Source organism: Ambystoma mexicanum, chromosome 1p, assembly GCF_040938575.1.
Source record: "Ambystoma mexicanum isolate Mex_15411 chromosome 1p, UKY_AmexF1_1, whole genome shotgun sequence".
In the NCBI taxonomy this organism is placed as follows: Eukaryota; Metazoa; Chordata; class Amphibia; order Caudata; family Ambystomatidae; genus Ambystoma; species Ambystoma mexicanum.
The window spans coordinates 334,356,239-334,378,841 of record NC_090921.1 but is presented as its reverse complement, the minus strand read 5'-3'; the positions used below and the strand labels follow the sequence as shown (position 1 = coordinate 334,378,841).

Sequence of the window (22,603 nt, the reverse complement as noted above, 5' to 3'; positions counted from 1 at the left end):
ACAAAAGCAAGCAGTCACCCAGAGCATGGAACGCCCAACCTCTTCACATCTGCATGGCACCCTCCAGCCCTGCTTCCAGAAAGAGCCTCAAAACACACCTGCCTCCCCACATCCAGTCCAGCCACTCCAGTGCCCCCGCTACATCCTATCCTTTTTTATCTCAATCCTTCTCACCCTATGATGAAAACATGTTTAAATTCTGTTTCACCTCGAACCATCTTGCACGGTGCTTCGAGACCCTCACCGATGAGCGCCGCTGAGCACAAATTCAATGAAAATAAATAAAATAGGAGCTATGGCGATTTCTAAAAAAATCTTCAAATTTGAAAAGTTTCTCTTTTTCCAGCAACTCAACCATTCATCTGGTTCCCTACTGAAGCTACACTGTCAAAATAAAAGTCGGCCCTCATACAGCACTAGCCAAATAACCCAGTTTAAAGCCTGGACTCCTCCTCTGCCCTCCTTCCCCCTGCCTGGACTTCTCCTTCTGCCAGAAAAGCGAGAACTAGTCCAACCGGACAGTTTTCATTGCAGAGGAGGCCCCATGGAATGTCCATGCTGTGTGTGCATGCAGATTTCCTGAGGCTCTCACAAGCTTTGTGTACAGGAGGTCTTTGCAAATCGTCCTCAGCCCTCCAGCGAACTGTCTATACAAGCTCAGCGCTGAACAAAGCCTGCAGAAACAACCAAGTTGAAACTCATTTAAGATATGATGAAGTGTGTTTGCGAGGACTTGATCATGGGTTGGGGCAGGCTCCCTTGGCACACAGGGTTACGGGGGCCTGTGGTGGGCTATAGCCCCTGGTCTTTTGGTTGTAGCCCTGGTTACCTGTTTTCCAGCACCCAGATACCGACGGGTTTGGCGCTACAACCAAAAGGCTAGCTAGCCCAGAGTCCTGAAAATCCTGACATTAACACAGTCCCGGATCTTTTCCAAATTTAACAACAACCCAGATTGGTGGAGATTTGCATTAGAAAATAAATAAAGAGTGCAAAGGGGGACATTTCCTCTGGTAACATCAGAGGATCTCTCGGGTAACCGGCTTCACTGTACAGTCAACTCTGCATAGAAATAGGACTTGCAGTGGCTAGAGAAGAGAGGCTGAGGAGCAGCATAAGGCTTTCATGGTGATCATGACGAGTGCATTAACTTGGGTGTCCCCAGTAAGATGAGGAGGAGGTGGGAGAGGGGGGAATAAACTGATAATATAACACCAGGCACGGAACAGAAATAAGGGAGCAGCAACACCCAGAGACATGTACTGAAGAGAAGGTATGGTTCGGACGTGTGTGAGCAGGCAGGGTGCCAGAGGCTTGGATCCTGCAACAGATTGCCCGGCTGCCAGACAACTATGCAGAGGTGCCTGGCAAACAGAAACATCACATGGTTGTATGTAGCCTTAGGAGTGTTGTTGGATAGAGTTGGGCACATGACAGACTCGATCTCCACTAAATCTCATACTATGCCGTTAAGCTTTCAGAAAGCTAGACAGCCTTCCCGCAGCTGGATCTACACAGCTGCCAGGTAGTCGAATATTATCAGCAACACCTTCAGCTACACCTGGCCTGTTAACCAGCAGCTCACTACCTGCATGGCTGGTACAAGGATGTGTGATTAACCCAAGAGCCATTGTGGCGCACCCCCTCCATTGCAATGGGCCCAGATCTGATGTGTGTAGGGGCAATTCCCAATGCTACTCCAAGGTGATGGCACCCTAGCCAGCATCATAGAATTGCCCGTGCTGTAAAACCAGCCCTGGTTGCATTCTGGGCTGTATATGGACATACAAAGAATAGAGAAAGCAAAACTACAAATCCCAGGAAGCAAAGTGGTGTTGGATAAAAATCTTCAGGTGGTTGATGGGGGTCGCACATGACAATGTATCACTTAGCAGCACTGCGTCTATACAGAGTCCCCACTCTGTCCCATTATCCGTGCAGGTTTCAGGTATCAAAAGGTCCAAAGTCCCAGCTTCTTTTGGCTAGGATCCAAACCCCACAGAGTCCCGCCCAGGCACAAACCACAGCCTTTCCCCACACACGCTTCCTTGCCAGTATATAAATGCGTCGAACACGCAGTCTTTTTTTTTTTCTTATTTCTTTTTTCCGATTTCTTTTTTTGGGTCCGGATGTGGAGCTCGCGACCACACAAACCCACCTGCCGCGCTCGCGCCAGCCACAGAGGATTAAAATGGCAACGGTAGCCAGTCAGCCTAATAGAAAGGAGGCGGTGGGAGGCCTCCTCCGGGCAGGTTCTGGGCATATTCAGGTCACCCCATTGGCTTTTGGGCTCAGCCAGGATCAAAACGTTCGTCTATTTTTCCTTTTTATTTTTTTTAAGTGTTATTTTAAGGGCTGGGGAAAAAGTTGTTTTGACTGAAAAGAGCTGGAGTGCGCGCGCATTGCAGAGCGCGTCGGGAGACCGAGACTCTTCCATCGCACGAGTTTAACGTCGAACAGGCCTACGGGAAATATCTGCGGCAGAGCAATGAAAGATAGATACACGCAGGCGGATTCCACTTTATTTTCCGTTGGGAACAAACGAACGCAAAACAAACAGAAAATCCAGAGATTATAAAAACGACCCCCCCCCAAAAATCGAGAGTAGTCTTTCTTTTTTATTCTGTCTGCGACGAAAAGTATTTCCACCTTTAAAAAGCCACTTTATGGTATTTGAGAGTTAATTAATATAGAGGGTCAGATGACAAATAGTTTAATCGACATGTACATATTTTCCCCAAAAAAGTGCACTGTTTTTGTAGTCTGTGCGAACCCAGGTTTTTTTTTTTTAAATGGCGGGCACCAATTCATGTAGATTAATAAAAAGAATATATTATCAGTGCAAGTCAAGAAGGAGGATTTAGAGACATCTACGGGAAGGCAGAGAGAAGGGGTGTGGAGTTGGACTGGCTGAGAAATTGGAGAGTGGAAACACCATTAAATTCGGTGCTGTTGTGTAGGCAATGCACAGCTAACAATGTAGCGCTTACGTTGACTTGCAATGCTGCGAGCATGGTGGCAATCTATGGAAATTCCAAATACTTTCACGTGGACAGATTAGTAGAGACCCCAGATGAGGATCTGAGATACGCCGGTCTCGAAGGTTATACAGAACCCTGGAAACCTCTAACCAAATTGGCCGTGGAAGCTGGGGCGAAATATGGGAAGTGGCGCACCAGGTGGTCCATCTCCTCTGAAGATGACCAGTCAGTGGAGGGGAGGAAGGCGGGGCAGGGAATATGGGAGACTTGGGGGACTTTATAGATGACAGAGGAGAAACGCATTGCAGATTTGTGATTGACCAAGCATGGTTACTCCACTCATTATGGGGCCCTCAACTCCCACTCTCTCTAGTCTGCACAGTCAGTGGTCACGGATCATGGGAGTTGCAGTCTAAAACACCTGGAGGGCCACCTAATAAGTAACCATATACCATTAGGTGCAAGAAATCAGAGCTCTTCTTCCATAAGATCCAGATGTACTTCCACCCTTTGGAGAGACATTTTCCAGAAATGCCGATGTTTTTCATGGATTTCTTTGTTAAGGTTCACTTTCCCCGCTTATGGTTACTTTCATGCGCATCTGGATTCTGAAGCGCTTCTGGAATGCCAAGACAGGGTTAGGAGCTAGGCCGCTGCATAAAGCAGTAGCAGCGCAACCGAGGGCCAGTGCTGGGTGGCATTATGGACACGTGACCCCGGATTGAGTTTCCTTTTGTGAATCCATGTACAGAGTTTGCTGGGCCAGCACCCTCCTCACAGGATCCTGCAGTGGCACGGGACCGACACGGACCCCACTGGGTACTGCACATGGATTCACCTTCCCACCCGGTGGCATTTCTCCTCTCGCCCTAGTGCACCTGCTGGTCGCGCTGCCCGGCCCCCTCGCTCCCCCCCGGCCTCTCCCCAGCACTCTTGATTGGGGTGGCCCAAGTGGCGCACTGACTTATGCAGGGGTGGCATAAGTACGAGTGCACACACACATGTCTGACTGAATAGCATTCTACCACTTGTCTCCACTACCCATATCTACTTTAATTACAAACATTAGTGTCTTACATTCCTGTGGTTAGAGTTTAATGATCACAGTTTAGGATAATGGGGTGGCCAATTAGATTCCAGGGGTTACACGTGCCACTCCAGGCCACGCCACGGTTCCCACCAACACACGCATGCACCTATACTAAACCATATCACATTCAGCAAACCAAAAAGCCCATCTAAGTCACATCTAACCGTCAGCATGCCCATGGCCACTACTTAAGAGACATCACCATCAGCACGTCCAACACCACCTAGCTAAACATCACTGTCAAAACACCTGCACGCCCCTGTGCCAGGAACATACAAAAACCCATGCGTCTGGGACGCCAGACCTGCGACGCGGTTCTGTTACGTCAGACATGGAATTAAATGGTTGATCAACCAAACAGGAAGTCGTCAGCTACAACCGATGACATTAAAGTGCATGCACGCTTGTGGGCAACAATGTCTGTGTACAACAACCTCAATTGTTGCGATAGAATTCTCTTGCATTTTTTGCACTTCAGAATGGTTTGCGCTTTTGGGATGTTTAAAGGGGGATGTTATTACGCACCAAGCACTTTATGCGTCGCATTATTTTACTAATGTGTTAGTTCCAATTTTGTACTGTATATATTGTGCAAAAAAAAATAATACATTTTTTGAAGAGGATATATTGTGTACATTTCTCGTATATGTACTTTTTGGGCGATTTATCTTTTACCAGCATAGCTTGTTGAGCATCCTAAACTTTCTAAAAATCAGAATACCTCTATTATAAGTTTGTTAAATTCATCCCTTCAGTCCCAACCTCGTTTTTTTCCATTAGTTTCCATTGTCCCGGTGTTGAAGGGGGAAGGGGCATACCTTCCATAAGTTACCATATACACATCACCACAAGGCTCGGACTGCCCTACGGGGCAATGCCCGAATGCCAGCCCATGATTCTAGCATGGGGCACTTATTTTGACCAGAGTGGGCTACTTTATTGGCCAGAGGGCCAGTTTAAGAAATCACTACACATTTTAAACAATGCTACCAAACAAATATGCCTTCATATGCATCATTTGCCATTGGGTAGTACTCGGTCTGTTCTAAAAAGTAACGAATTGTAAAGTGTAATCGTGTGCCACTTTTCATTGGTGCCTGGACCGATTCTATATCCCAGTCCAACCCTGACCACCATCAGCACACCCAACACCACCCAGCTACATCTCACAACCAAAACACTCACAGGCCAGGTGTCTGGACAAACACAAAAACCATGCCTCGGGGGACACCTCAACCCGAGCACATGCAACAACACCTGTCTGGGAGAACCGAGCCATCATTTAGGACACCCAGAACTCATCCTACCAGCACACCCCGACGCTTGCAAGAGCACGAGCGCAACCCAACCTACACACCACACACCACAGCTGCCCCAGGAAAGAGCGCACTCTATGGCGTAATCTCTCGCAGCAGCATCGCCGCAAGACCAGAAGGAACCTACACACTTAGTGGGCGATAATGGATCCTTGGCGAGTAAGAAGAAATGGCATGTTGGGCTCATGTGGAGAATGGTGTGTTTTTGATACCTCGCTAGTAGCTTGCAACTGGAAGTTTATACCCCTGCTATACACCCCAAGAAGAGATTTAGACATTGTTTTTGTAACAAAAATGGCAAAGGCACCCATGAAGCCCAGTCCTGCAATCCACACGGGGCCTGAACTTTGCTGAGCTCTGGAACAGGATGGGGGTGTATGGGTGGTGCACCAACTGGCAGGACAGGTCTGGTACTCTGCCCTTTGCTGTTGTGGTTAGTGGACAACCACAGCTGGGGGTGGCGCTGCCTCCTACAAATAGGATGGGCAGCGGGGTGTACGCCAACCAGGAAGGCGCTCACTCCCTCCACCTGCATCTGTTTATCCATCCATGAGTCACCACCCACATCCTGACCCAAATCTCTGACTCTCGCACGTGGGTAGGGTTCCCGCCCAGCTACTCCTCTAATGCAATCCTCCAAACACCCACGAGCAGCGCGCCTGCCACACCCGCTCCGACTCCACGTGGAGAACCAAGAGCAGGCCTCAATTGGAACACGTGGCCTTACCCATCCTGATATCAGTGGTGGAATGGCTACCAGAGATGCATTAAAGTGGGTCAGGCCAATGCCTTACAAGCAGAGGCAGAGCTTGCATCTCCTTTGAAATCTCGACACGCCCCCTACTATCTAGTGTTACGCTACAGGGATTCTACAGCGCAACGGCTGCCATTTGAACAGCCCCATGGTGCACCATCCAATCTGAAAGGGGCTTGCGGCTAGGCTAATTGGGAGGGAGGGAAAATGCAAGATCGCCTTGCAACTGCGCCAATCCGTGGAGACCGGATGTAGCCCGAGCTCTGGGCGTGGGTGGGTTTCTGCGCGTCACAAAAGCATGTATGTCCAGAGGCGAGCACCATGTTACCATGGGGTTTGGGTATTTGGCCGGGTCTGTGATCTTCAATAATTGTAGAGGGGTTTTTTGACGCCTTTTGGAAGGGCTATTCAATTGCTGTGTGCGAGTGGCTCAGTTGGTAGGTATAGAGGCAGAGAATGTTAGTGCAAGCAGATTAATGGAGGACTTGGTGGGAAATGTGCCCCCCTCCCTCATCTGGTGTGGTGGTGATGTCTCGGTAGGAGGGCCCATTATGCACCAAATTCCTGTCTAACACTTGCCCATTTAGGATGAAGAGCAATGACCACTAGATATTTACGGTATCAGGTAATATTATCCCCGTACATATGGTCGTAGGGAACGGCCATAGGCAATATTTTTGGTGTGGATAATTTATGGGGTAAATGGATGGGGGGGTTGCGGGGGTGTCCCCTGCAGGTTCCATGGGGTAATATCGCTGCAAAAAAAATATGGCGAAATTTTTGTATGGCGATATTTTTGCGGCGATATTATCACATGGAACCATATTTACCACCAACACTCCGATGTTACATTTCGGTGGTTACCTTTCTTCTGCTATAGTAGGTATATGAAAACGCAACACCAAAATGCGGGGCAGGGACAGGATAGCCAAAGACAGCACAGAACAATGATTTAGGAGTAGAAAGAAGCAGAACTTTAGAGAGAGGGACGAAGACTGCTAGGGAGCACATTGATAACAGAAGAAACGAGTGAAAGACAGTAACCCCATGGAAAGGAGCGTTACTTAAGGTGCAAAGAGCAGAGCGGGAGGAGGCCAGAAGGATGCCAATGAGGGTTACTCGGGATGCAAAGAGCAGAGTGGGAGGAGGCCAGAAGGGTGCCAATGAGGGTTACTCGGGATGCAAAGAGCAGAGCGGGAGGAGGCCAGAAGGGTGCCAATGAGAGTTACTCGGGGTGCAAAGAGCAGAGCGGAAGGAGGCCAGAAGGGTGCCAATAAACACATAAGACAGAGGAGCAAACTGAAAGGTAAACCCATAAAAAAAAACACGCAGTTTGGAAAGATAAAACAGAGTTTAAGGAGACAAAGGGCCTGATTCATGGATTGTTTTATAATGGCGCAATCTCATAGGAAAACGTTCCATGAAAAAGGCCCAAAGAAACCTTAGCTGAGAGAGCAGGGCAGGATGGTTAGGCGGAAGGGAAGGAATATCAGAATACAGTAGAATTTGGGATGCAGGCCAGGATAGTCTGGCGATAGAGATCAGAGCGTGAAAGAGAGGAATCAGAAACACGGGTGGGGTAGGGAGGTGGTTGGTGTAGAAGAGGCATGAACGCAAAATCCCATTGGAGGTGGAAATGGACCCAATGAGAATACAGAGGGAAAACCACTCAAAATAAGAACAAAGAGGGCAGGGAACAGTAGAGAACAGGGAGCCAGGAGCATGGACGGACAGGGAGGAACTAGTGAAATACTCTTCATAACAAGGCCTTAGGTACGCAGGCAGAGGCGTCTGAGCCAATGACGGCACACAGGACTGAGGGGGTTGGAGGGAGGGAGAGCAGAAGCAGGTATGGTTTCTATAAAGCAGTGGTGTACATTGAAAGATGTGCTGGCAGTGAACAAGTAAGACTTCAAGTCCCAGAATTCAAGGTCAAAATCAGGACTAGGCAAGTTCTTCCCCAATAAAATGGATAACACTGGCATGTATGCTTAGGTAGCCAATGGAAGCGCTGCAGGGGAAAACGATTGCCATTGTGACATGTGCCTCGACTGGTAGGGAACACTGTACACACGACTCTGCCTTTTTACGTGGTATATTCTACAGTTGCCTGCCACACAACTTTGTGTTTCTCTAACCAGGAAGTATGAAGTTCAGGCACGGCACGCATTCTCACACTTCTTGCCCCAGTGCAGTTCCTTGCCTACAGGTGGCAGCAGCCGCCCGAGACTTTATGTAGCTACACTGCACAGCTGCTGGTGGCTGGTGCCACCTGGAATATCTTCCCGGCAAAGCTTTATGGAAGGCCCAAAGCTAAAGTGACTTTATCTACGATGCACCAGAGAAGATTGCTTCCAACAACCGTTCAACCTACTCCCTAGTTTAGACATATTGAAGAAAAAGTAGAACCAGGCTGCCATCTTGGGCGAGAACAATTTTCTCTGTTTCAGGGAATCCAGACTTCTACAGATATCGTTTGTGTTGTTAGTGGGAAACGTCCCCTCCATACACACCATGAAGGTCAGGTGCATGGTGTCTGGGTTTGGAGTGAGGGAAAATGCAGTGGGTCAGAGGTCATTTTGCCAGGTTCACTCACATTTCCCCAATGTAATCATCTTCAGCTTTAGGTTCCCCCTCTAAGCTCTCAACGATACGTTGTGATTCTGGGTTAACCATTGGATTCTATATATCATAGAACACCGGGTTCGTTTGTAGAGAACACAATCCCCAACAGGGGTGTATTTCGATGCTATTGCTGTTATCGAAGGTGCTTTATTTTTTAGACTAACGTTACAGGGAGAAACAATGCTTCAAACAATTGGAGATCATCTGGGCCACTCCTGGTGGCTACCAAATGCCTAAAGTTTTAGCACTTGCCATGCACTAAGGGTATAGCGTTTATTGAAGTTGATAGCAGCAATCGTAGCCCCAATGACCTGGGGATGCCAGAGCCCAGGTGCGGCTAATGGGAGGCCCAGGGCCAAAACAGAAACACACGTGTCAATTTCCTAAAACAAATAAAACAATAACACAATATTGGGTGGTACGGACATTCCCTTAGGAGGTACTTGGAGAATACGAGACAGAGTAGCTGGGGTTCCCAGGGAGTTTTGACAAATGCACAAAGATGGCAGAAGAGCAATCTTAAGTGACAGGGCGTGGAAGCCCCAATCCTCTTACAACCGCCGAAGCTGAAGAGAGCAAAGACTTCAGGAAGCAGCACAGAGGTGATGGTAGATGGGAAAAGGGGGTGCTCAGCTAGGAGCTTAATATATCAGAATGGAAAGAGGGTTGGTTGGTCGAGCCAAATCCATCTGGAGAGTACAGTCAGATAGGAAGAGCAGGCGGGGAACGAGGAACAGACAGGGCAGAGTACAGTCAGGCAAGGGAGGCGACAGGGTACAGTCAGACAGAAGCACGAGCAGGGTAAACTCCGGCAGAAGTACTGACAGGGTAGAGACAGACAGGAAATCCAACAGGATCGAGCCGTGCACAAGAACCGATAGGGCAGAGGTGCGCAGAAAAACCTACAAGGCAGAGCGAGACAAGAAATCCAACAGAAGAGACTCAGACGGAAGAAATGACAGGGTAGAATCGAACAGGAAACCCTGCAGGACAGAGTAGGCAAAAGAACCAACAGGGTATGGTCTGGTGCGTTCAAAAGAGTGTAGGAGTAGGGCAGGAGAGAACAGGAGCTCAGGAAACTCACCGATCACCACACAGAGGACGTCCAGCAGCACAAACACTTTCCTCTTCTCCAACATCATGGCTCCTCTGATCATACCGGGAGATCCTTTTGCGGGAGAGTACCTCGATGTTAGCCGAAAGTGTCCTTGGCCAGTTTTCCACAGTCCTCAGATTGTCACAGCCTGTCCACTCCCGGGATCATATCACGCCGCCTGGGGGGCTGTCCACCTGGGGGCTCATCCCCATCACTGGCAGAGACTCTTCCCCAGGGTGCTCTGTGGAACGGGTCTCTTCTTTGGGTGCTCCCTCCTCCGACGGCTGGGGGGGGGGGGGAGATCTCACTCTTGGAGCACGGGTGCAGGATCGGTCCTTCGGGCGCTGTGGCCGGGGTACCCTTCGCTGGGTGCTCTGTTTTGCTATAGTGCCCCGGTTATGCTGGCCAGCGCCGTCTCACCTGGACGTGGTCACTCGAGCATCTCACCCCTAGGTGCCCCGGGAACGTGATATTTTACCTGCAAGGCGGTTCTCTACTCTGGCTTCTTTTAGTGAGTTCTCAGGGTCCACTGTTCTCTCTCCGCGGCTTCTCTTCCCCCGTTACCCTTCTCCTCTCGCCCTAGTGCACCCGCTGGTCGCGCTCCCCGGCCCCCTCGCTCCCCCCCGGCCTCTCCCCAGCTCGCCTCCCCCGCTCCTTCTGCAGCTCTCGGCTGCTGGAGGCTCCAGGACCGGTGGAACTTGTTCTTCCGGACGGACTGAAGGGGAGAGCCCGGGAGAACCGAACCCAGCCCTCGGCCCGCCCCCCGGTACCACCCCAGGGGAGGAGGGAGTGAGAAGAGGAAAAGAAGAAAGCGAGGGAGGGGAGAACGGGTATATATGAGGAGGGAAGAAAGGCAGGAGGTAAAGGAAGTACGGGCGAAGGGGAGGCGAACTGTGCCTGGGAAATAGCAGGCTGAGGTGAGAAAGGGGAGTGGAGGGGAGGGAGGTAATACGAGAGGGGAGGAGGTGTGCTGTAGGGGAAAGTAGCGAATGTGTGAGGGAGGAGAGGTCCTGCCAAACCGGGCAATGCAGAGAGGAAGGAGCAGAGATGAAGGGAATGTGAGAAACAGAGGGAGGAGACAAGGGAGAGGATGGGGAGAAAGTGGAGGGAGGGGGCTACACGGGAGGTGTCGTGGCAAAAGGGAAGGGAGGACGGAACAAATGAGAAGACGGCAACACGGAGGCGGGTGAACGGGATCAGAGGGGGAGGCAATAGGACGATTAACGAAAGGTGCATAGAGAGGAAACAAAGGGGAACTTGGGGACACACCGAGAAGACGAGAGAAAGAAGGGGCGAAGGGAGCGCGGATAGCCGAGGTTGAAATGTAAAGTTATCTTGGATAGCGCATCTTCTGTTTGTGTCGTCCTCTTAGCGCTAAAGAGGAGACCATTAGAACAAAAGAGAGAGTAGGAGATCAGGGAGAGAAAACAGAGGAATAGTAGATGGGAAAGAGGACGTTAACATGCGTACTAATAGGGTACAATACCGAGGGGAGAACCGGAGAAAGGAGACGGACACGAAAAGGATGGCACCAGATAATGCGCAGTAGAAGGAGACATTGGTAAGCTTGAAGCAGAACTCGCGCTATTCCCAATTCCACGTGTGAGAACCACCAGCCTGTTTTTTCATGGATTTTTAGGATTTGTAATGCTACATTTAATACAGACAAAACTACAAGTCCCAGAATTCCGAGAAAAGCAGATCTTTGTGGATTTCTCTCACATCGAATTTGAAGTTTACGTGCGAGTAAAGGAAACGAGAAGTAATATACATGTAACAAATGTGGACGAGGAAAAGGGACATTCTTAAATGGTAGAGAAGCAAACACAGATGGAAAGAGAGGGGTGGGGGAGACTGGGTTCGCCCAAACTTGTAGCTGCACGAGAACAGGTTTCATGCAGCTTTTATCATGCACTGCCTGTTATTTGTTCAAGGAGGATTGGCCGTGGTACCCTCAGAACCCTTTAAATCTCTGGCGACATTGAGAAATGTAAGGTAACCTGTCTGGGCGGGAAGTAGGCCCCCTACAGTTTACCACTTTTCACTTTAGTTGGTGGGGTCCAAGGATATGTATCCTTTTTATTATGACGTGTCTTGTAGCAGGTGGTCTGGAACCCTCTTTGAAACCATGCTTATAGTTTTGGCCATAAGATGCATGGTGCTTAAGAAGTACCTACAAACCAAAACTTTTGCATTGGAGCAGTTAATAGGGAGATAGTTTGTGAAAACAGACACACAGTTTGTGTTTTGTTTTTGGTTAGTTACCCACCCACTGGCTGTCCATGGCCATGCTAATTCCTATATTCCCAGCCAATACCTGTCCCTTCATGCCCCAAAAAAAACAGCCTCCTGGGATCTTTTTGGGTTAGCGCTTTCAAAGCAGTATCATCAGAATTTGCTCTACCAATGTTATTGCTAAGCAATCTGCTGAGAGTTAACGGCCTACTCTATTAGTTTATTTATTTTTGCATTTTGTATAGCACGCGCAAGCTCTCAGGCATCAGGGCATTGTGAATAAACAGGTTACATGAGGCCACTCAGGCCAGAAGGCGGTTACAGGTTACATTGGTGTATTGGTTACGATTAGAGATACCTTTCTGAGGCTACGGCTTAATCTCTTGCCAACACGCCAGCGCCTAGGAATCACCATGAAATTATCCAATGAACTAACATTTTGCCGATTCTGTGAAGACCCCATGCAACCAGAAACATTATATTATCTGATCATGGAGTGTATTGCACTCCAAGATCAAAGAAACTTGCTCAGCGCAAGATGGTTGTCTCCACCCCCCTCACTAGATACAGCTGAAAGATGGGCGCAAATCCTGAGTTGAAAGGACAAGGAACTAACAATTATGATCATACGATTCTGGGAACTTCTGAACATTGAATCACAACAACTGATATGAAGTAACGCCAGTCTCTGACAACAAACTGTCTATCGAAGGATGCATGTGTAACACCAAGGTGTCATTCGAACTTTAGGATCTGTTCCTTTTGCCCCTTTTCTCTTTCTCTTCTTTTTCTGCTGACCGTGTAAACTTTGTAAGAAACATGTTCTTTGAGTGAAAAAGTTTGTAATAAACAATAACATTCAATAAAAAGGAAGAAAAAAAAAGTATTGGTTATATTGTTGCATAAAGACATCTAAGCTATAAACAGTGCATAGATATTGCTGCAAGGGTCTGGAAAAGGTGGGAGGCCAAAGACCTTCGAGTTAGCTGAAGAGCCAGGGTTTGAGGCCTTTACGGGAAGCCCAGTATAAGCCTTCTGATCTGAGATTGAGTGGGAGGGAGTTCCATTGCGTGGCTGCAATGAGAGGGAAGCTTGCGCCCCTAGGATTTGGCACGTTTGAAGGTGGGTTGAACTAGCCTTTTGTGCATAGGGGCTTCTGATGGGTCTGGTTGATTGCGGTTTGGAGAATCTTTGGGACAGGTAGGGTGCCGCTGACTTGGATATGCATCTATGGGTAATGGTTAGGGTCTTGAAGAGAATTCTTTCCCAGATAGGGAGCCAGTGTACCTTCCTGCGGGCAGCTATGTGTTTGGTTTTGGGGAGGTTGAGGGCAGCTCTTAGGGCATTATTTTGTATGACTTGCAGTTTTTTTTTTTAGATTGTAGGATGAGTTGCCGGCAAATGGAGCATTACAATAGTCTAATCTAGCGCCCACCACAGCGCGAGCGATCTTCGGGGAGCTATCTGGCAATAGGAAGGGCCTTGAGGCGTTAAGAAGTTTTGTGGTTACAGAATTGCAGCTGTAAAATCGGCTACTTGTGTATAACAATATCTTAACCCAGTGTGCTTTCAGCCACTTGATTTTATCTGTTCCTTGCACTTATGTATAGGTATTAACAATCCCTGGCAAATGGCAATCTATCAAATGCCCTGGTGCTAGGTCAGTTTTCCAGGTGGTGCCATCTTCAAGACAATACCTCTAGAGGGGCCGCACCCACCTACAATGACCAGTCCCAAGCGTGCAACCCGCAGTGGTGTACAGAGGCCATTATTAGATAATTCCTCTCCGCTCTTTGAAGCGGGGCGCAGCTCCTAGGAGGGCGCATGTCGTTGTTGAGACTCCGTGACGGAGGAGCTCGGGTGAACATGCATATGTAAGTACATATCTCATGAGCAACAACACAGTGTGTGCGTGTGTGTGTAATGGCAGAGCATGAAAGGCCACATGGCATATTTTGTAGTTTTTAATAATAATACTCTTATTAAGGAGGAAAACAAGAGTGTGGGGACCTCCCAGAGTGAGGGGAGAAGGTGGTGCCATTTGTTATTGTGACAAGGAGGATACAAGAAGTAGGAGGAGCTCTGTATAATTGGAGAGCTCGGATCCTGTGACCAATATCTTTCAGATGGGGGAGGAGGAAAAGCAGTGGTTGTTATTTTGGCTTGTTGTTTAAGTTTGTTTTATTGTGGTTATTTGTTGTGTGGTAGGTAAGGGACCAGAGGGGGTGTGCGAGAGGGCATAGAGTGTGCGAGGGTAGGGTTGTGGACAGGGGTCGACGGGCAGGACGGTACCCTGCACTGATAGTGATAAGCATAACAGCATTGTGTGCAATGCATAATTAAAAGGTTTTTGGGGAAAACATAACTAGTGTCAATATGGGGGTAAGGACTCCTCTGGAGTACATGTATATTAAGTTACTGTTGTACAAGGAGAAGATACAGAATTATCACAAGCAGTGAGTGACAGAGACTCAAGGGGGGATGCCCCCCCCATGGCCAGAACAGGGCACGCACAACAGAGAGATATTAGAGCACTTGAGCACGTTCCTAACAGCTAAATATAAAGATAAACGGCTTCAGAAACTAAATGAGATTTTTGATTTGTGGAAAATTATAGAAGACGCAGAGGATACTGTTGGGTGACCACATAGGCGTGAAAATAGTGACCCCGCTAAAAAATAAAGTTAATTCGACAGCTCCAAACAAAGCACTGCAGTCCGTGCCTAGGGAGCGGCTTTACCCACTCGCTGTCCGGCCGGCCACAGCATACACTAACCTGACCTATGTGCCCACACAGCCACTGCCGCCCCCCCCATATCGACCAACCCCAACCAGCATTATACAGCAGGAGACCAAATCACAGAAAGAGTTGGAGCAGGCATTAGTGGCAACACAAACCTAATTGGCCCATTTGAGGGCAATAAAAAGAGGGGAGGGCAAACCAGGTTGTGATTTCGATGAGTGGAGGGGTGAGAACATTTTGTTTGGATTGGATAGCACGACCATCAGAATGTGCGGGTCAAGAAGCATGGTATGGAGATAGAGTGGCAGAAAGTGCAGGTTATGGGACAGTGATGCTGGACAGGGTGGCACGCCAAGGGGTGCAGGATGCAGCCTGGGATAGTGTGGAATAATTCGAGGACAAAGAAGGTGAGGCATAGGGGGCTCCAGAGATTATGACAAGGATAGAACATTTGTGGGGCGAGCGATTGAGGAGCAAGTTTGGGCAGGTAGCAGTAGCAAGGAAAAAGGGACGTGATGGACGAAAGGCAAGGTGTGGAGTGAGCACACAACTGCAGTTATTGCCCAAGGGACCCCGAAGGTCACATTATATGACATGGGCACAGATAGATAACAATCATTTGATTAAAACACTACCACCTCTTAGTACCAGGGCTGGAAAGTGGATATATGCATTTGAGAAACAGACAGTTGGAATACCTTTGGCAGTGGGAGACATGAAAAGTTTACTTGTCGCAATTGTGGGAGATCAGGGTGGCGTGTCGGTTAAGGCCGGGGGCCCAGGGGTGAAGTTAGATGATGATGCACATGACGGGCCCCTTATTAACAATATTAGGACACCAGCGTGGGCTGCACTTCGACAGGCATACCCCAATACACCGGATTTGCAGTCCATAATGCAGTACACTATGGGGGACGATGAAGATTCTGTGAGATAAATTTTAAAAGTTCAGGAGAAGTGGAGAGCGGAGTTGGTTGACCAGTGGGACTGATCAGTTTCTCTTTTCTATTTTGTTTTGAAAAGGGGATTACCTAAGGAAGTTCAGAAAGCACTCAACCAGATAGTGGGAGTGGAGACGTAGCAGTGGCCGAAATTCAAACCATCATTCTACACCAGTGTAAAAGTTTTAAATAACAAGAAATGGAAACGGCAGAGAGGTTGCAAGCTGAGGAAGTGAAACTGGTGCATAAAAACTTTGCAGAAATAGCACTTGTAGGGGCAGTAACAGCAGCCATAGAGACTGATTCGGCAGAACAGGCAGTCACACTTGCATATGTCAGGATAGAAGGGTTTTTGCCAGGAGGAGGACAGGAGCAGTGGGGCTGCGGACTGTGAAAACAGAATCAAAAGGCTGAGTACCCCAAAAGGAAATACACCGAACACGGGTTACAAAGGAACATACAAATTACTTTATTTTATACTGAATCCAGTTACAAAAACAGAGCAAAATCAGATAGCTATCGGCCCTCAGTACAACACAACGAACTCCAGCGTGGTTTAGTGTGTTCAGTGAGAGACGTTGTACATTAGAATGCATTCGCTTTTTATACATTTGGTGGGCATGATGTCCAGCCCCACTTCGGGTTAATATTCCTTTTAATACATCACCGATCTAGGGTTCGTGCCAAGTCTCAAACAACCGCATATACTTGGTTTGCCTTTAATACATGTATCAACAAGCCTATGCAATAACTGTGTATTCTAAGATTTTCCATGCATGCCTTCTCAAACATTAATACAATGTAGTTAAACAGATGTTCTTCGTTCAGTATTTGAATACATTGTCTCAACATATGCTCGTGGATTAGTTTCATTGCACGAGTAATCCTTCTACACATAGGTCAACGAAAAACAAGGTCTCAGTTCACAACCTCAACAAGTGGTCTGCAGGCAAGTTACACATTAGCTATGTACAGAGGTCAAGACGGCCATGTTGTATTCTGGAATGACATCATCCACCATTTTAACTCACAGGGTGACTTTTACAAAGCGAAGCCTAAAATGGCGGTTTGACCTAAAATGGCGGCTTATATGGATTTAAGGTCAGGACCTTGCAACACAGATTTCTTTCGCAAGCGACTTTCGAGCAACTTGGCGTAGGCCAATATTAATATATTTATTACAATAGGAGGCACGATATACTTTCTCTTTCGACAGGACCTCCCCAACAATACCGTGAATGGCACCAAGAAGGTCGGCAGCAGGGAAGAGGCAGGTTCAGGGACGGGGGATTTGGGGGAATAAGACCCTGTGGTAGTATGGGGCTGTCTCGGTGCTGGAGCTGGGGGAAGTGTGGCCATTTTGCAAGGGATTGTAATAATTAGTAAGACCGAAAGTACCTTCCAACCCCAAGATCGCAAAAGAAGTCCCAGAACCAAGCGTTTAGATCCCAATTTCCCTCTGGAACATGCACTTTGGAACTAAGGGTGTGCAGATTCTGTATTGCCCTGAAGATAGTTGGGGAGGAATCTGGTACAAAAACACAGCAAGCGGACCCCACTAATTTGCACACTCCACCATGCTCAGCTAGAATGACATCTAAGTGCTACTAATCTTATCACCTTTTGTTCTAACGTCATATTATAGAGTATGTCCGTGGTCCGGTTGAAGGTTCTCTCCAGTACTCTCGCTAGTTTTCTGATATCTTCTGAATTCGCTATCTTCCCCCAAAATGGCACAACTGATTTAGCTATATCTCCCAAGATTTGTGCTGGGGTGTCACCATTCTCGTCCCGCCATAGATGAGCCTTCGAAACTTCTTTTGTACTAGCTATAAACACCCTAGCTAACAGGATCCCTAAATAACAGGTTCCCTGCCAATCCCTGGGCAACCATGGGAATGCTACGTTACCGCAGACAAAGTAGACAGGTTCGCCTACATACAAAGGTCTGTTTTTCCAGGTCAAATTTGCAACGTTGGCACAACCTAGAAAATTTCCCATTTGACCGAGTTCCATTTCTCTGTATACAAAAAGAAACTGAATCGGGGCTATGGTTAACAGTGTAAGAAGGAGGCATGGCATCCTTATTGCCTATTGGCGCCATCTTAAAGGAAATCAAAGATTGGAAAGGACAAGACAGTTTATCAGAAGGCCTAATAGAAGCAACATTCGGTTTACTCCTATTTGCAAAAGTGAGCATCCCAGGAGAGTCAAAACACGTTTCTCAAAACTATTCAAATTGGTGCCATCAAAGTTCCCTGAGATGCTATCATTCCATCGGCCAAAGAACAGTGCTCTAAGAGAAGCATAGCAAGCAGTTGTCAACGGTAAAGGATGAATATACCAACCTAGCCCGTTATCCCCGTGTTGCGGTAAATGTGAGCAGACCCAACAGTTAGATTTATTCAAAATGGCATGTGTAGCATTCATGATAAGCAGTAAAGTGTTATTGTGGTACCTTTGTCTGTGCTGAGAATCCCTAGGGCATAGAGTATGCAAATGTACAAAGGGAGTAGGAACAATAGGTGCACTTTCAGTAAGCAACAAAAGTTCTAAAGAGTGAGTTTCCTCGAGGTACCACAATCCTAAGGCAGCGACTATTAAAAACCCAAATATCATTATAAAAATACAGCAGTACATTTTCGGGGCCCAGGCATTTTGTCCATTGTCCTGGTTGGTCACCCCCTTATTTACAAGTCCCATACGAGCAGTAGCGGTGGCGGGCATCGTAGTCTTCAAACGGATAATCCAAAGTTTGTTGCTGGCGACCTCCCGGTCGAGCGACTTCTTAGTCCTTCCACAACCCTAGCCAAGAGAATCCCCTTTCTCAAATTCGGGCAAAAAGCAAGCCCTCGATGGCTCTTTTCCTTCTCTGAATGCACAGCCGAACTGTGCCGTAACTCTATCAATTGCACAGCAAAACCGTGCCGTAAGTCTATCTTCGTGGTCGTAGATTATATCGTACTTTTCCCGGTACTGATTGATCCGGAAACAAGATGTCATCACTTCCTGCTGGAAGCAACGTGTCGGAAGCAAGTGAAGGTACTGAATTCGAAATAGCAGTTTTCCGGATGCAAAATTTGTGGAGAGTGTGGAGACAAAATGGCAGCTTCCCCAAGCCTCGGAGAAATTCTCAGACACACTCTCAGTGACACTTACTGCTTTGGGATCATTGGTTGCAGTGTCAGCAAGGGGTTCTGTTTCTTCTGTAACGTGTGGCACAGGGTGAGGAAGTTTCTTGATGTGGGACGCGTGTATCAGTTCTTTCTCCCAGCGACCCGCACTGCTGTCTGGGTGACCAACAGCACTTGGAATGGCCCACGCCAGCGAGGCGCAAGACAAGAGGAGCGTTCAAAGGATTTGACGAGCACCCAACTTCCAGGCCGTATGCTGTGGCCCGGGCCCTCGTATCGTACAGGTAAAGCTTCTCGTACCTGGTGATAAATCAAATACAGGTTTTTAGTCAATTGGCTACAATAATCTGAAAGTAGTACATTTTCAACATTTCTTAACGAGTTACATTTAGGAAGGTTCCAAATATTGGCAGGTGTCCCCATTACCACCTCAAATGGAGAGAGCCCAGTTTTAGTTTGAGGGGTTGTGCGAATGGATAACAACACGATCGGTAAGGCGTCCGGCCATTTTAGTTTGGTGCCGGCACACGTTTTAGCAAGCTTGTTCTTGATGATACTGGTTGTGTCTTTCTACTAGTCCGGCACTCTGAGCATGTCTGGCCGAATGGAACCGTTTGTCAATTCGTAATGCTGTACATATCTGCAGAATTACAGCGGCGACAAAATGTGGACCATTGTCCGACCAGATAACTCTTGGCAAACCGAACCGCGGGAAGTATTCTTTTAACATGTTTTTTGCAGTAGTCATAGCTGTAGCATCTTTAACGGGGAAAGCCTCAACCCATTTACTAAAAGCACAGATAACCACCAGTACATATTTCTTATTATCGCATCGTTCCATTTCAATGAAATCAAGTGGATCACTTCAAAGTGGACAGAGGGTGGCCCAAAACGACCCCTTGGAGTTACTGTCAGCTTTCCCACGTTGTGTTGCAGGCAAATCATGCACTCCCGGACGTAACGCTGGGCAATTTTTGAAATTTTGTCATTTACCCAAACTTACTCTAACATTTTTGTAATTTTCTGGGCACATACATGCGTAGGACCATGAGCCATGATGACCATCTTCATGACGTATGCATCAGGGAATAGCCATTTCCCTTCTACTATGTCCACCCAACACCCATCATCATCAAGTTTCCCCAAGCCTTCAGCCCACCTTTTGGATTCTTCTAACGTGGCATCAGCTTGGATATCCCGTACAGACCCAACACCCTCATCTATTGCATAAGCATCTACAGATTCCCTTGAAACATACATCTCCGTAAGGAGATCAGCAGCAGTTTGCCTAGCTATCTGATCAGCGAAAGCATTCCCTTTCCCTATATCATCTGTAATCATTCGATGTGCTGCACATTTCATAACTGCTAACTGAGTAGGGAGCGCAAGCGCTGAGAGTAGTTGTACTATTAGGGAGCCATGTTGAATTTTGGTGCCATGCGAAGTTAGGAACCCTCTCTCTGACCAGTCTCCCAAAGTTGTGGACCACCCCAAAGGCATACTGACTATCAGTATATATATCTACTGCAAGCCCTTCGGAAAGTTCATAGCTTGGGTCAATGCTATAATCTCTGCGGTCTGCGCAGAATTATGCGTGATTCTCTTAGTTTCCACAACCATGCTCAATGTAGTGATCGTATAAACAGCTGTGGATGTACCATCCGGAAGTTTGAAGCAGGAGCCGTCACAAAACAGCTCTCCTTGCGGATTATCCAAGGGAGTATCCTTCAAATCAATTCTACCCTTTGTCTCTTGTTTGGTCGTATACAGACAATCATGTGGCACTTCATCGCCGCAAGTAGTATCTTGCGGGAAAGGAAGGAGTTCAGCCGGATTAAGAACACAACACCTCTTAATTTGAATGTGAGGAGCAAACAAGATCAATTCATATCTTGTCAACCGTGCAGATGTGAGGTGTTGCGTTTGAGTTCGGTTCAGTAGAACATCTACAGAGTGAGGCACCATCAGGGTTAGATCATGGCCTAGGACCATTCCCTCACTGTTTTACAGACGCGGCAGCAGCAGCGACAGCTCGCAAATATCTTGGCAAAGCGCATGCTACAGGATCAAGGGCGGAAGAAAAGTAACCGCACAGCTTATTCTTCCCTCCATGTTCCTGCGTTAATACAGCCAAAGCACATCCATCACATTCATGCACAAACAACACAAAGGCCTTTTCATAGTTTGGTGTGCCCAAAACTGGTGCAGAGCATAATGCAGTCTTAAGCAAGTCAAACGACTGCTGGTGTACCGCGTTCCATGGCAATGGCGAAGAAATGCCCTTCTTCGTCAAAGCCAACATCGGTTTGATCACTAGTGAAGAATTCGGGATCCACAACCTACAGTAAGAAGCCATAACTATCAAGGCCCTAACTTCCTTCTGAGTATTTGGGACAGACATGACAGAAATGTGTTTTATTCTTTCAGGTGTCAATCTTCTTCCCTCCTTTGACAGGAGATAGCCTAAATAGGCGACCTCCTGACAACAGTATTGACATTTTTTAAGCAAAGCTTTGTGACCATGCTTAGCTAGATGAATAAGTAATGACACAGTGCCCTCCTTACAGGCACACAGTCAGCAGCTAGAAGCAAATCGTCAACGTACTGAAGCAAAGTACAGGTAGAGGGCAATTCAAGGGTATCAAGCTGTTCTTTCAAAACCCTACTGTAAATGCTAGGACTCTCTGTGTACCCTTGAGGTGCACGAGTAAATGTGAACGAGCGTCCCCCTAAGGTGAACGCAAACAAATATCTACTATCCTTGTGTATAGGAATACTAAAGAAAGCATTCTTCAGGTCCACAACACTAAAGTAAGTAGCTGTAGCTGGAATCATGGTTAGGATTGTCGTTACATCAGGCACAATTGGAAATTGTGGTGCCACAACTTTATTAATGGCACGTAAATCAATTATGAAACGGAATGGAATTGCATTATCGCCTTTCTTGTACACAGGTAAAATCGGACTGTTACACAAACTTCATGAAATTTCTTCAGTCACCCCACGATGCACAAAATCGGAAACAATACATTTCAAAGCTCGCTCGCCCTCAACCGAAATCTTATACTGGGGAATGTGTGGCAGCTCAATTCCATGTTTCAAAACTATCTTGACAGGCTCAATCTGTAAAACACTGACATCATTGTCGTCGACAGCCCACAAGCTCTCTAGTACATTAATTAATTCTGGAGGAAAAGGTCTAGTCAAGTATTGCGAGGCAGAAAATTGCAGTGGTGAAATCGTCAAACGCACTCCATCAGAAGAACAATAAATCACTGCATTTAATTCTTTTAACAGATTCAACCCCAGCAAGTTCTCTCCGCAATCCGAAGTCAACAGAAATGGACAATGGTCCATAAAGGGACCCAAAGAAATAGGTACCGGCATAGAAACCGGACAAACAACTAGTGTACCAGAAAACCCTACAGAAACATTGGAATGTTTGGAACCTGTGAATGATCAATGGAACACTTCTGTGCTCCAGTGTCTATCAAAAACGGATGTTTCCTATTTCCCACCACCATTTCAACGTAGGGACCTTTCTGGTTGACGGGAATAGGTGTAGGTTCCAAACCCTGCTTCAGGCAATCCTAACGAAACCGAATATCATCAAAAGGAAGCTCTTCAGATGAATATGCAGCGGAAGGATGATCAAATATGTCCTGGTGTCCACATTCAGAGCCTGATT

The 22,603-nt window shown here is 47.3% G+C and overlaps 1 protein-coding gene and 1 long non-coding RNA gene across 2 annotated transcripts in view; one reads left to right on the top strand and one right to left on the bottom strand.

Annotated features, from left to right (window-relative positions):
* Positions 1 to 10,495, bottom strand: part of PLPP2 (phospholipid phosphatase 2) — a 138,868-nt gene extending 128,373 nt beyond the window's left edge. The window contains exon 1 of the mRNA XM_069648141.1: positions 9,851 to 10,495. Within this exon, the coding sequence (XP_069504242.1) occupies positions 9,851 to 9,923 (73 nt within the window). The 5' untranslated portion in view covers positions 9,924 to 10,495. The remainder of the gene's footprint in view (positions 1 to 9,850) is intronic.
* A 209-nt stretch (positions 10,496 to 10,704) lies between these two features.
* LOC138569809 (uncharacterized) overlaps positions 10,705 to 22,603 on the top strand; it is a 61,325-nt gene continuing 49,426 nt past the window's right edge. Inside the window, exon 1 of the long non-coding RNA XR_011303336.1 lies at positions 10,705 to 10,779. This is a non-coding gene — a long non-coding RNA (uncharacterized lncRNA). The remainder of the gene's footprint in view (positions 10,780 to 22,603) is intronic.